The following is a 15,637-nucleotide window of genomic DNA, read 5'->3' on the forward strand; positions in this document are numbered from 1 at the left end:
CCTTTTCAGACATTTATCTAGGCACTCATCCATCCATCTATCCTCCTACTCACCATCCACTCACCCACCTCTCAAAGCTCACTTACTATCTATCTGTCTTTTGTCTGTCCATCCATTTACCTGCCTATCCATACCCCATCCATCTATCCATCCACACACTCTTCTGTTAATCTATGCATTCATTCATGCATTCATCCACTCCTTATTTCCAGTTGCATGCCCATACATCCAAACATCTAAGTAAAAGAAAAAAAAATTAAAAACACATCCAAGGGAAGAAGTCAGCCATCCAGCCATGTTTATTTGTCACGCTGTAACCCAGGTGGGGGAACTGGACATGACCCTAGGCACTGAGAGGCCCCCAAGCACACAGGCCAGGGGCCTCAGGGCTGTGGTCTCACAGGCATCTGAGTTTCAGCAGCAGCTGTGGAGACACAGTTCAGAGTTACAGTCTCTTTGTGGCTCAACACAATCAAAATAGTTCTCTGCTGTCTACCCTGCACCCTGCCCACAAATACAGATACCCGGTCACACTCCCCGGGACCACAGATGCTCAGGCATACGTCTCCATTCACATAATCTGATCTCCCAGGCACATAGGGATACATGCCAGTTGGTGCACACATGACCACTCTGAAGGTACTTCTAAGCCCTGACACAGGAGTGTGTGCACGTGCTTACATGTGCTTACATGCACACAGGTGGAAATGCATGTGGGACACATGTAAAAAATATTCCCAGCCTTCTGGAAGGGTTTCCTGGTTCAGAGACACAGGTGTAGCCGGGTCCGCTGCGGAGGGGCCACGCCTACTACTTTTACTGTGGTTGGCCAACAATTCTTGGCTTCCTCATTTCCCCTCCTTTCTGACCCCCTTCTCTTAGGACTATGCCTCACCTGCAGGCACACAGGCAGTGGATGGGCTGTCCTGGTAGGATAGCGGCATCCCTGAGAATGCCGGGTCCCACTGATGATCACAAAATGTGCTCGACACTAACTCATCAGCTACGGTAGCCCATCCTGAGGTCACCTCCCAAGATTACTGTGCAGTGACCCCATTCCAAGACCTGAGCTTAGCAGGCTAAAGCTGGAGGCTGATTCCCTCTCTTTTAACCCAGCTATCCCAGTCCAGGCATCTGAGAACTGCTGTGGCCCCCTTGGCAAATGGAACTCCAGAACCCAGCTGTGTGAGGGTGCTCAGGGGACCTGCCACACACCTGGCCTTGTCCTCCTGCCCCTGAGTGAGTACCAGTGTTAAGAAGCATGGGCTATGGGGCAACACAGGCAGACTCCATATAAATAAAATATCCATAGAAAAATAGTCTTTTAGAAACCCTCTTATCCAGTGGTTCACTTTCCAGGAGCTGGAAACTGCTGGGAACTTATGAGCCATGTGCCCTCACACACACTATTCCCAATGGAGCTTCCCTAACGCCGAGGTTTGAGCTGTGGAGGGCAAAAGGATGGGGGCATGTCCTGGAGACAAACAGCTCCAGATCTGGACCAGCTTAGATTCTGGATAGGTAGCAGCAAACAGCAAAAAACAAAACAAAACAAAAATACAAATGTGTGTGCATATAGATCTATATGTGTATAAAGACCATCTTCTCTTTGTACTTAACACCTACCGCTGCAGAAGGGTACTTGCAAAATCAACTAGTAGAAACATCTGCTTAAAGAATAGTTATGTACAGTTGTTCTCCGCTCCCGGTCCTAGCAACAGTCATCCGGCCAGGACCTCAAGCAGGCCCACTTCCATTGCAGAAAACGGATCCCGACGAAGTGGAAGAATTCTCTTTAATTAAATAAATTAATATTATTTCTTATCAGAATAAATTGTTAAATATTGCTATGGCGTGGCCCGAGGCTCCAGAGTGCCTGCCGCAGAAAACTTTGTTCCAGCCAAGGAGGCGGTCAGGCAGCGTGTGGGGGAGGGTGGCCTAGCAGCATCCCCGTGGAACAGAATGGGCGAGGCCTCTGAGAGGTGCTTCCCGCAGGAGTCTGCAGGAAAGCTGGGCCGCCCCTCCCCTCAGCAGAAAAGACAAGAACAGTGCTTCTGTGGTTCCCTGCGAGGATCCAGGCAGTGGCCTACAGGGAGATTTGAGTCCTGCCTGCGATCTGACCTCCATTCACTTGCAGGTGTACATCTCAGTGCGCTCACTGCACGTGTTGCACTTGACGTAGCAGCACCAGTGGAATTTGCAGTTGCACTGCCACACCCGGGCGTACTGGTGTGTGTTGTAGCCGCGGCCGCAGCACATGAGGTCACAGCCACTAGCCTGGGGGGCTGTCTTATTGCAGGCACGGCCCTGCGTGCCCACGCTGCCTGTCACTGGGTCCTCTTCACAGTAATTGGGTGACTTCTCGATGTACACCAGGTCAGTGTCCATGGGCTTCCGGTAGGACAGGGGCTTCTTGATCTTCAGGAAGGTGGGTCTCTTGTTCCGGCTGGCGCGCACGGGTTCCACGTGGACGGCCTCGTTGTATTTGTCCTTGAGCACGTAGCCTAGCTCTCGGAATTGTGGCAGGGTGGTCCAGCATGTCTTAGTGGTACAGGAGCCTGACACACCATGGCACTTACACTCCAGCTTCATGTTCTCTTCCAGGATCTGCAGGGAAGACAGGAGAAGCACAGATCCCATCACTGTGGCTCATGGCCAAGTGCAGGCCCAGACCAACCCTCCAGGCCCTCTCAGGCAGCAAAGCCTTTCGTTTTCTTCTTCCGTGCAGACAACTTGGGCCTGGACTCCAGACCCTCCGCCCCCACAGCCTGGATGCAGTGCCCTCCCTGGATGTGTGTGCGCCCTGTTTACTCTCAACTCCTTTATTCTCTGTTCTCCCAGCCTGGTAAGACCAGACCAGCTCGGTCCAAATACATGTTGCTTCTCTTTGGTGTAAGTGGGTATAGATCAGTTCTAAACCACGTCTATAACACAGAAGGATTCGAGTTAGAAGATGGGCTTTTCAGATTCCTTGCCAAACCTGTGACTTCTGTAAGCACTGGGTGAGGACCAAAGTCCTTCTGGGCTGGTTTAAAAGCTGGCCCAACGTTGGCAAAGCTGTCTATGGCATCCTGGGGCAACTGTTGCTTACACACTGCCCAGAGGCCTGTGGCAGTAGGTTCCTGAGCTGAAGGCTGGGCTCCAAAGCTCTAAGGGGATAGTGGCTACCCCTGCCTCATGCAACCTGCTTCTCCCACTAGGCCTCTCCTCTTCCTGCACTCACTGTTGACCTGGGCATGTGGTGACCTTTGATGGGCCCTTAATCAGGTGACATCCAACCTAGCTCTGCTAACTCTGCACTCTTAAAGTCTCAGAGATCTCACTGTATTCAGCAGAGTCGCAACTGCCTGGGCCAGGACTGGTCACCCATCAGGCAGCCAGCAGCCTCCCTGAGGCACCGACAGTAGCAGAGGAAACACATTCTTTCATCCTAGCTTCCACACCTTGAGGCCAGGCTAGACCCTGGCTTCTGATCTGCCCTCTTCCATGCTTGAGGTCAGATGGTTGAGGCTTCCAAGCCCCTACGATGACAGTCTCCAACACCTTCTAGTCCTCAGCAGGTACTCAAACAATGCCCAAAGGGAGTTAACCAAAGGAATCTGGACTACTCCCTAACAGGTCACACCTCTGGGTCCCAGGTTAAAAGAAAGGTTGTATGGGCATGCTAGGGTTTGACACTCACATCAACACTTCACAAGGCCAAAGTAAAACTCAGAAGGGAATAAATACACACCCGGGTCTAGCCTCAGTGGGCAGGCCCCTGGAAAATGTTGAGGAGTTTCTGGACAGATTCCCACTGGACCCCAAGGGGAAGTTGTGTTCCCACTATTAAAAGTCCCAGTTCCTGCTGGACATCCTGTCTGGATTCCAGCAGGCCTCCAGTTCCAGGTGGTGGGCTACCTTTTAGACCTATTGATTTCATCTTATGTATTAAGAAACCTTTTTTTTTAAGCATTCCATTCTGATACAGCTCATATACCGATTAACAAGATAGGGTCCTTTTACCTGTTACTCCCTGAGTATCTATCTCCTGGGCAATGTTGAACCATCTGTATATCAGTGTTCTCCATGGAGGCCGAGTTCCTTGGGATCCAGGGGAGCTCTGCCCTAGTGGCTTGCCTCAGGGCACTTAGAGCCAGACAGTCAAGTGCCTGACTATTCTAACTGAGGCAGTGACACAGGTGGGTAGCATGCGCTCCAAAAAAAGCTCCTCAGGGCTTAGTGTCCACCTGTTTCCTACAGAGCTTGGATCTGGACCTTGCTCAGCCTCCTTTCCCAGAGAACTCCAACCGGGGCAGCCATTAATGCATGGTGACTGGCCTAGTGGGGCAAAGATGCCCCTTCTGTGTGCAAGGAGAATGGAGGGCTGTTTGGCCCCAGGTGCATTCCATCATTCACTTGTTCATTTTTCAAAGAATACATGCTCTGTGTTGCTAGTATCACCTGTGCTACAGCCAGGGGAAGGGGCAGGGGGCTTCCTCCAGGAGGCCTGATGACAATAGACACCAGCCCCACCTGCACTGAGGTGCATCCTCTTCCGTCTCTGAGCTTATGGTTCCAGACCCAAGGTAGCCATGGAACTCATAGAAACTGGTGGGTACTGTGAACTGAAGAAATAGCAAAGAACACCTGGAGCAAGATTGGGGGTGGGCTCCAGGAAGGTAGGAGCTGCACAGGACCCAGGGAATAAGGAGGACTGACTAGTACAGCATAGCCTGTGCCTGTGTGGGCTGAATGCAGCCCCTGAGAGGGGAGGGAAGGAGGCCCTCTGGATGGGGAGTAGAGACTCAGGGTGTCGGGGCTGAGGAGCAGACAGGGAAGTGTCTGAGTCACATTGCAGGCAGCCACAAGCTCATTCTTGATGAAGTAGAGTTTAGGACGGAGGTGAGAGTGGCAAAAGAGTAACCTGAGGGACACTGTCCTCAGTGCCCAGGCTGGAGATGATATAGCTCTAATGCAGGCAGCAACCATGGGAGGAGAGAAGAGGTGAAATGCGGTGATTGTGAGTGGGCCAGCCATGGGTGGGGAAATCTGCACTGAGTCAGAAGGCCGTAGCTTGGGCTTGAGGAAGAGTATGTGTACACGGAGCACATTCAGGCTGAGCCAGTGGCCAGGATGAGGGACCTCTGCAGATCAGGGGGATGTCTTTTGGTGCAACTGGACCTTGGCTCCCATCACCTGGCATGCTTTGTGGGGGTCATGTGGAATCCCAGGAAGAATTCTGTCCTTTCTGCAGACTAACACATGAGTAAGTGTAGCCAGAAGAAAGGTAAACACTCAAGAATTTTTATGTTAAAATTGGTTGCAAAAGCACAGAATAGGAGAGACTGAGATAGACTGAAAGCTCTGATGACCACAAACCCAGTATTTACTATAAAGTTGCTAAAAAGCCAGAAGTCTGAGGTCATGTTGATGGATGCCTAATGTACACACATAAAGAGAATGATTGTCCTTTGTGATTTCTAGAAGGGAAGAAGAAGCCTGGTACTGCACATGCGTAACAGCAGTACTTGGGAATCTGGGTTAGAAGAATTGTTACCCAGTGAGGTCCTGTCTGTCAAAAGAAAGGAGAATCTGGTATAACAGGACCAGGAGAGGGGGCCATCACAGCTCAGCCTAGAGAAAGCAATATCCAGGGTCCTTGAGCCCTGTCCCACTGGCTCTGCATTCTTGTCTGGGACAGGGTAAGCAGAAAGGACAGAGTGACTAAAAGACAGAACTTGGACCATGGTAGGAGGGGTCTTTTCTGGGCAGCTGAGCCCTGCTCCTTGAAAGGTTAGCCTTCTCTACGAAGCTCACCCCTCCTGGGAGGGGGCTCTTGTGAAAGGGTAAGCTCCCTGTCTTGGAGTATATACAGCTAATAACTGGTTCTTCAGAGGGGCTTTCTGCACCCAGAGGGTGGAGCTGCAGCTGAGATCCTTCTGTGACTCCCAGCAGTGCCCCAAACCTGTCTAAGGCAGCAGGAAGGATTTTCCCCCGCACTGCCGGAGGGAGAGACATCAATCTCTTTCTGACAAGTCCTCCAGGAAGTGCCGACAATGTACCAGGTGCTGCCCAGAGCCCAGAACTCCTCAGGGCGGGGTGCTCAGGTCTGGGAAGGCCTGGGGAGAAACTTGGCTTCAGAAAATTCCTTGACTCATACATTGTGCCAAGTAGATACTATCAGAGTCTGCCTTCTGGGCCTGCCCCAGACCCTCACAGTGGCAGTGGCACAGGGGATCTAGAGGATAGGAGGGGTTTTGAGAGGAGAGAAATTATACATGACCCCTGTCTCCTGCTCAGTCGGTGCCACAGGGCACCAGTCACCAAAGTGTGGGTCACGCTGCACAGCATCCAGAGGATCATCTCACTCTCCACACTGCTTCCCAATGTTGAACATCACTGTCTGTCCATGACCCCCAGCCTGGAGCCACACTGAAGCTATCTGAGCTTCTCAACATAGTCAGGACTTCCTGATTCCTGGGTTGGATCACCTCTGCTGAGCCCTCCTCAGGAATGTGCTTCAGTCTAGGAATGTACCCTCCTCCAGGATCTATTCATCTTCTGCACAGGTCTGGCCTTCCCCAGCAGGACACTCTTTTATTGGCACTTTATTTTCTATCAAGGCTGATATGGCTGACATTGGGTCCTCAGTGAGACTTGCCCCAGTAACTAAAATGGAAGTCATACCACTGGACACTGGTTCCAGCTGCCAACAGCCATCTCTCCAGTTCCCCACCAGCCACTTCCCTTTGCCAGATCCCACCTGTCATTGCTCCTAGTTCCCACAGCCATCTCTCCAGTTCTCACTAGTTATGGCCTCAGTTCCCACCAGTCTGGGTGCTCCTTAGCAAGGTAGGAGGTGGAGATGGGAGACTCCCCAGAAACTAAAGCCAGCTAGCCTAGTCTATGTCACAAGGAAGAGCAAAGAGATCCTGTCTCAAAGATGGTGGAAGGCAAGGAGTGACATCTGTGGTTGTCCTCTGACCTCCACACAAATGCCTTCCGCATGGCACATGTGCACCTGTACACACACATACAAACACACACACACACACACACACACACACACACACACACACACATACACGCCACTGCCACCACCACCACCACACCACCACTATCACCACCCATAACTATAAGTTCAAAGGGCATGGGGAGGCCAGGACCTGGGAGCAGAAGGCTGAGAATCTGAGGTAGCTGTCATTGCTGCTTCCTTCCCTGGTCTCCTCTCAGGCATAGATCCTGGGGCATTTCTACCTCAGGTGATGGACAGGGATCCAGGTGATCAGATTCTCCGTGGTGATAGCATGCTGTAACAAGACAAGCAGGGAGCACTTGCTCCTCCCCACTGTTTCTTCTCTGGCTGCTAGTCCTCCCCCTTTGCTCTTTCTCCCACTGTTCCTGCTCCTGCTGCTCCTCCCAAGTTCCTCCTCTTGCTGCTCCTCCCCCATTGTTCCTCCTCCCACTGCTCCTTCTTGTCTGCTCTTCCCACTGCTCCTCCTCTCACTGCTCCTCCTCCTCTCAATCCCCATCCTTCACTAATCCTTTTCATTGAACTCCTCCCCTCCAGCTCCCCTCTTCCTTGGACCCATCCATCATAAGCCAAAAGCTTCCTTGCACTTAACTGCAGCTGTATTCCTCTGGGCAACGCAGATGAAAGAGGGAAACAGCTTTTTCTGTAAATACTTGGGGTATTTTCTTTTTGGTCACATTCTTTAAGCCATGCTGAGTGTACTCACATCAAGCCAGTGTCCCTATCTGGCTCAGGTGGGTACAGGCACAGCTGCATTCCACAGACTGGGGCCACCCGAAGCCCTTGTGCTGAAGACCTGAGCATAGAAGACATGCCCAGGAAAAGGGGCTTTGGGCCCAGCCAGAGAGACTTTCTGGTATAAACTAGGCCTTTGGAAATCATTGTCTATTGGGTGGCAGAGGCTCAGATGCTGTTCGTGACTCCCTGTAGTTCATGAGTTATGGACTTGTCCAGAACATGTCCTCTAATTCTTCTAGGGATCGTCTAGGAACCTGCCCTTCATAAATGGCTCCCATCTTGTCTCCTCTTGGGTTCACACTCCTCAGGCACACCTGTATGCCTGACACAGGTCTGCTGAGCTAAAACAGCCGGAAGTAACGAATTCCCTGTGGGTGAACCCATACCACTCCACAAGTACACACCCTTGTGCTCATTACCATGCAAGCAGTGCAAGGTCTCATCTGCACAATGATCCGAATCCTCCCTCAAAGTCACACATGGCCCACATGCTCACACACCTCCACACACAAGACACGATTGTGTATCTGTCTCCTCTCTCCCCCCAACCCGCCTCCCTCTCTCCTAGTTTTTTTCTCTCTCCCCCCCTCCCCCCTGTCTCTTTGTCTCTTGCTTTTTGAGACAGGGTTTCTCTCTGTATCCTTGGGTGTCCTGAAACTTGCTCTGTAACCAGGCTGGCCTAGAACTCACAGGGAGCCAGAGATCCACCTACCTCTACCTCCAAAGTGCTGGAATTAAAGGCATGCACCACCACCACCCAGCCACACTTGGGTATTTTTACACTCATATAATGACACACCCACAGCACCCCCCCCCCCCAATCCAGAAGAATGAGGTGGTAGCAGCCTTTGGCTATAGCTCACCTCATTCAGCCTGGGGTTGGGCTCTCAAAAGTTCTCACTAACACAAAGGGATTGTGGGTGGAACAATGGATTTCTCCTCAACCCTTTAATTGGGGGTGGGAACAAATGAAAAGAAAAAAAAAGATGCCTAGCATTAACAGCACCCGCCAACCTGATGTTCTGACCAGCCCTTGGAGATCTAGGATGTAGCTGGCCTATACACCCCATTCTAAAACCTGACATCTGTCAGCCCCTCCTCTCTTTTCATCCTAGACTTATGCACTTTTGGAGACAGCTTCAAGGCGGCAGTCCCTAGTACATGGACAGCACAGAGGTCAGACCAGAAGGACAAGTTGACATGTATTCTTTGCAGCAACAACCATGGCAGTTCAAATGTCACCAGACAAATAGGTTTTGATAACTTCTTGCAAATGGAGGCATTTTGTCATATTTCACTAACATACAGTTAAGGTGCCATGAGAAATGTGGGCGGGATACTCCCACCAGAACCCATTGGTCCTCAGGGCTATTTTCACTTAGCATCTAACTACAGAATAGCCACTGCAACTTGAAGACTAGCTTTACATAGGTAATGCCACCATGTGACAGTCAGAGCTCCTGCTGGTACCCAGGGTGCCATCAGACCTTACCTCAAAACAAGCTGTGTAGATTTCTCTCTCCTAAAGTTCCCAACTTCCCTTTTTCCCCAAACCAGAGGCCTGTAAAGTATGGGTGTATGTGTTTCACATTGCATTCCTATTCTTGGTTTATTTCCCCTAATACAATGTGAACTGGAGGTTTAGCTCTGTATTGTTTGGCTTTGACACTACAAACTCTCCATATAATGGAATAGTCTTTTACCATGAAAAGGAAAGAAGTGCTGTCACTCAGATTTTTGTCGCAGCAGCAGAATTCCTAAGGTCATTGATGCACAGGGGGAATTTGCACAAGGTTTATTTTAACCTGTGGTTTCCAGAGGAAAACTCTCTTTCCATATATTTGCTTGGTCCTGCTGCTTTGGATGTCACAGTGCATCATGGTGGAAGCACAGTGGAAAGCTGCTCACCTCATGGCGACCAGGAAGCAGAGAGAGAGAGAAAGACTTAGAGAGAGAGAGAGAGAGAGAGAGAGAGAGAGAGAGAGAGGACTAGGTAGGTAAAGGTCCTACTCTCTCCTTCAAACACATGCTCTAAGCCACCTAATGTCCCCTCACTTAGCTGGCAACTAAGCCTTTAGCAGGTGGGCTTTGGAGGATACTCTGTGTCTAAGTAGTATGCTACAACATGGATGTGCCCCCCACATACATGAACAAAGCCTGTCACAGTACCACATGCAGTATGATCCCATTTACATGAAACATTAGTCCATTTACATGAGACTAGGCAAAGCCACAGAAACAGAAAACACATCAGTAGTTACCAGGAAACTGGGGAATAGGGGAGTGAGGAGTAGGATGAGGGCTGATTGTTTTTGTTGACTTTTTGTTTTCCTTAGACAGGGTCTCACATAGGCCAGGCTTGCCTTGAATCTTTGACTCTCCTGCTTATACCTCCCTGCTATGGGGACATTGGAGGGACTTGTTTGCTTGCTTTTTGAACTGTGATTGTCAGTGGTTACCAAAAGGTTTCTCTTCCAGGTGTTGAAGGTTTTAAGTTTGTTTTGGTGGTGGCTGTGTATCTACGAACCAGTTAGGAACTATCGAACTATACACTTTACATTGGGTGATTGTGTGACACATGGGTGGCTCAATAAAGCTGCTGCTGCAAAAAACCTGTGGGCCAGCAGCCTTGAAGCCCTGAGCATAGCTACTCATGCAGTGCATGTGGAAAGTATGGCCCTGGCCTGGTGTATGGCTGGCACCTGCTTCTCCTCCCAGGCTGGGCTTTTCTGTCAGTGGGGGCTGGATTTCCAGAAGCCTGGCCCAGGCTCCCATAGTTCTGACTTGGTCTCAGCTGTGGACAGGCATGGGCAAGCACTCAAAGCTCTTCTGGTGCTTTTAATACATGTGCAAAAGAGAGAACCCTGGTCTGTCTTTCTGGCCATTTGAGAGCCCTGCCCTCAGCTAGGGCCTATGTCGGGTGCTGGTGAAGTGAGGCTGGTCAGGCAAGGTCTCTCTCCTCAGGAGACTCTGCATGGCTAGGGGGCAAAGAGGCCAGTGAATCTCTTCCTTATATCTGGAAGCCTTTGCATTCTGTATGCACCAAGCAAGTGATGTACCTGTGAGGCTCTCTGGAAGAAAGGACCTGTGAGTTTTGAGGCATGCACAGAAGCAAGGCCAGGTCAGCGCCAGCAGCAGAAGTACCTGGGCCAAAGCCCAGAGGCTGCAAAGACCAAAGGGTTATAAGGAGATATAGGAGAGAAGTTGGGTGTGTCTCAGCAATGGGCAAGGTAGGAAAGGGAGGATGTGGAGGCCCTACAGAGCTCTGGATGGACTTCCCAGGAGATTACATACTGGGCCATACCCACTCCTGGAAGCCAGAACACATCTGGGCATAGCTGGGCTTCATTGCAATGGGGATAGGGGCAATTATCAGAGACCAAGTGGCCACTTCTTAAGAAGACAGCTTCACCCTACCCTCTGGTGCCCAGGACACCTGCTGACTCTCAGCCATGTGAACACCCTCAGTGAACAGTTGGTAGCAGGCATTCGGGGGAAGCCATGTTTAGTCCCACTCAAGACCCCTGTGTGTGTCTGTCTTGCTTGTGGCACCCTTCCCCTGGGTGCTCAGGTTCGGCACCCTTCTCTATCTGGCTCTCTTGTACCACTCTAGTTAGCATCCTCCCAGCCATGAGTTGTTTGAGGACTTGCTGGTTTTCCTGTGTGGAGCTCTGTGATCCATGAGACATCTGGAAGAAGCCTTCTCCTCAGAGATGCTCAACAGGCATTAGTTAGGAATGGCTGGCTTCAGGCAGCTGGAGCCTACACGCTGGGGGGTCTCCTCTGAGATAGCCTTTCCTGGCTGGGAATTATATTTGATTTCTATTGGATGGAACTGAGGTTCTTCTGATTGAGTGTCTGGTCTTGATCCCCTGGACCTCTCCCCACACCCCCATGTCCAGGCACAGAGGATGGGCATGGCTGAAAGGAGAATGGCTTCCTAGAATTGCTCTAAGCTTTGGGGTCTGCTTCAGGAGCTGGGATCCAGGGCTTCCAAGGACTTGGCCTACTCCAGCCTTGCCAACAAAAGGTGTTGTGCCTTCTTTGCTACTCCAGAAGCTCCCTGGCTTCAGGCTCCAGGCCACCCTAGTAGATATGCAGAAGTGAATGGGCCTGGAAGTTCCCCTGAAGCCCTGCCATGCTGAAAGACTTAGAGTCTCTTACTGCAGAGGAGAAAGAACTTTCAACATTTTTGATTCAAGTCCCAGGTCTAGCACCTCCTGGCTGGGCCACTTGAAGGACATTGCTTAGTTTCTCTGAACCTGGTTCTTTGGCTACAAAATTGGGGACTGGTAAGAGAAGCCACCTCTGGGTTATGTGAGTTAAATGTGGAGAACAGACCTGCTGGCCCACCAGGGAGGGGAAGGGGCTGCAGGAACCTAGCACAGCCTCCTTGTTTTTCCAAGACTGTCCTCAGCAGAAATCTATAGCTGCCTTGGAGACCCAGGCAGTGAAGCTGCATCTCCCCCACCAGACTCTGCTAAGTCAGATTTGGAGATTATAGGGGTACAGTGGGAGATCCTAGAAGCAATGTGATGTTCTGCACTGAAGTGTGCAATGAGTATCAACACTAGATCACAGACAATTATTATGGAAAAGCAGCACACAAGGCCTCAATATTCTTATACTGGTTACATATTGGATTATAGTAATATACTAGACTAAATAAAATACATTATTCCATTTAACATCATCTTTTTCTCCCTTCAGTGCTGGGGATCAAACCCAGGGCCTTGTGCATGCTAGACAAGTGCTCTCAACCCCTGAGTCACATCCCAGGCCTCTTCTTGCCTTTTTGACGTGGTCACTAGAACAGGTTACCCATGTGGTTCATAATAGATTTCTATCGGATAAGTACAGGTCAAGATCCCTGCTGCCCAGTTGCTGTCCCTAAGCCAATATCCCAGCCTGTTTTCTGTGGCTATAGCAGAAAAGTAGAGAGTAGGTAATTTAAAAAGAATACAGAATTATTAAGCTTAGTTCTGCAGGCTGAAATCATAAGTGCATGGATGACACTCACATCTGTGCTATGTCACAACATGGCAGAGGGTGTCACACAAGAGAGAGAGAGAGAGAGAGAGAGAGAGAGAGAGAGAGAGAGAGAGAGAGAACAGTGTGGGAGCTCAGGTCTCTCCTCTTCTTTTTATAAAGCCACTAACGCCACCCTGAGGGCTGGCCTCAAGTCACCTCCCAAAGGCCTTACCTCCAAATCTCCATTTGGTTTGGAGGATTAAGTTTCCAACACCCAAACTTTTGGGACACACATCCCAGCCATGTCACTCAGCAGCAGGGGAACCTAGGGAGGCTATGAGAGATGTAGGGCTGAAGATGTGGAGCCTGAGGCCCTGCCCAGACCTACCATGGGGTCAGAGGGTGGTTCCACTCTCCAGGTGGTTTACGGACATGTGAGGTCTGAGGACCCTGAAGGGTTCTGGGTTTTGGGTTGGTGGAGGGAGAGCCTCAGACAGAGAGTGGGAGCCCAATGCCTGTAGATACACTTGCTCTGTGGTGGCCTCTGAAGCCACCACTTGGCAGAAAGCACACATGCTATCAGAGAAGGGAAGCAGGGCACTGGGCAGTTGTGCCTTATGTCAGTGGACACCAGTAGCTTCAGGAAGGCTGGGGAATCTTGTCTCAGAGGATGGATGAAAAAAAAAATGGATCAATGCACACTTAAAATCCCATGCTTAACCCCGCCCCCACATTCCGCTTTTCTGTTTCTTTCTGAAAACTTGGCCAACAGCACCCAGGGGCACTAAATATAGAAATGGTGAGGGAGTAAATCACTGAAGGGCCACAGGTTGCCCAGGGCCTGTTTCACGGTTGGGCTGCAAACCATTGAGAACTGGGAGCTGTAATTAAAATGCTGATGGCCTCCCAACTGGGAACCCTTCCAGAGGAGCAGGGAGGGGAGTCCTCTCCAGCAAACCAGCCCAGATTCAGTGGTCTCCCCTGACTTCCAGGACGGCCAGACACAACTGCCCTTGAAAGCCTTCACAGCCAAGAGGCAAGTCTCCTGGGTGTGCCTACTCCAACAGACCCCTCTCACAACCCCAGTGTACCACTGCTCTCAGCCCTCCTACCTGTGACTTTGTCAGCCTTTACTCACTGCTCACTTGGTGGGGCCACACTGGCGTCTGGGCTATCGAATCCTCTGACTCACCTTCTGTTCACAGCTCACCCTCTCAGAAAGGTCCCTTGCACCTACCCCCAAAAACATCCCATTCCTGTCATCTCTACCCTCTCCCCCACTTTATTTTTCTGTCCTAGCATTCATTACTCTTTGACAATGGGTTTCTCTCCATCTGACTATTTGTTGTCTGACTTCCCCCTGGAATGCCAGCTCTATAAAGGCAAGTGCCACACCTAATCCCAGAGCCTAACACAGTACCGGACATACAAATAGGTGCTTACTGGTATTTGTTGAATGAATGAATGTGTGGATTTGCAACCCTTTCTTTCAGCTGGTCTGGTGATCTCACTGGGAAAGTGTCCAACTTCCCAGGAATGAGCTCAGCTTTTTACTCATTCATTCAGTCAACTAACTATCCTTCCAAATAACTCTATCCATCCACCCATCCATGCATCTAGCCATCCTTTCAAATCCTACTTGTCCGTATTTCAAATATTTATATATACATGCATCCACATACTTATACGTCTATTTATCCATTCACTCTCATACCCATTCATCCATCCACCAACTTTCCTACCCATTCATTTACACATTCATCCGCCCACTCAAACATTCATCCACCCACCCACCCAAACATCCATCCATCCACCCACTCACCCACCCACCCACCTATCCATCCATCCTTTCCAAATCCTTTTTCTCTTTATATGTAGTAAAATATCTCTACATCTATGTTTTCACCCATCCTTCTATCTACAGACTCACTTAACTATCCAACTATTCTATCCACTTATCCCCCACCACCCACATATCTATCCATTTTTCTGTTCTTCCATTCACCTATATAACCGTCTACTCACACACATAGGCAGCCACACTACCACTCAGCCATCTGCTCATTTCAACCAATCCCCAAGCAGAGACGTCCTCTTCTGGGTTCCCACAATGCCCTATGTTCCTCTGTGTCAGATTCAGTTCCTGCTGATAGGTCTCCATGCAATAATTTACTTTTCCCCTTATTGCCACAGTGTGCAGCCCTCCAAACCAGCAGCCATGCTTCATCTCTGATGTCCAGAGCTTGCACATTGGAGGTGTCAGCACACGTTTACTGAAGAGGAACATATTCCTGTCTGTATCTTCACTAATTCAGTATTTCCTACTGGACTGTGGACTCCTTGATGAAGGGCACCATTTTTTTTTCAGTCATCTATTTTTGTGCTCATCTCCAAAATGTGTTGTTAACATGACGTAGACACATATTTAACAAATGAAGGAGTGAGCAGGTACACGCAGAGTGAGTACAGAGAACGTAGATTCTGGTCCTGTGCTTCCTCGATGCATGCCCTGGGGCCCTTTATTTCTTAGCTGTGTGATCTTGGGCAAGCCACTGAAGCTTCACCTCACTTTCCATATTTATAAGGAAGATTGTGAGAGTGGTCACCTCCTGGGTTCTTATCAGACAATATGCACAAAGAACTTAGGATAATGTCTGCCATATGATGAGAGATGTATTGGAATAAACCCTTTTTGCTGGTTCAGTGGGACAAGGTATGGAGGGCACAGACTCTTAAACGTGGTGGGGAGGAAGCTTTGGGCTCGAGCACTCCCATAGGAGGCCTTCCACAGCAAGTACTCTGACTTTTCCCAGTCACGTTGGGATTTCTGGCAAACTCCCAATATTATGTCAGGTGGTCAAACCGTGCTATGTGGGAAAACCAAACATGGGTGGGAACAGGAAGTGGGGAGAC

The 15,637-nt window shown here is 50.0% G+C and overlaps 1 protein-coding gene across 1 annotated transcript in view; it reads right to left on the minus strand.

Moving 5' to 3' along the window:
* Nucleotides 1-267: 267 nt before the first annotated feature.
* Nucleotides 268-15,637, minus strand: part of Wnt7a (Wnt family member 7A) — a 44,245-nt gene continuing 28,875 nt past the window's right edge. The window contains exon 4 of the mRNA XM_021639264.2: nt 268-2,607. Coding sequence (XP_021494939.1) covers nt 2,128-2,607 — 480 coding nt within the window. The 3' untranslated portion in view covers nt 268-2,127. The remainder of the gene's footprint in view (nt 2,608-15,637) is intronic.

This window comes from Meriones unguiculatus, chromosome 5 (genome assembly GCF_030254825.1).
Source record: "Meriones unguiculatus strain TT.TT164.6M chromosome 5, Bangor_MerUng_6.1, whole genome shotgun sequence".
NCBI lineage: Eukaryota > Metazoa > Chordata > Mammalia > Rodentia > Muridae > Meriones > Meriones unguiculatus.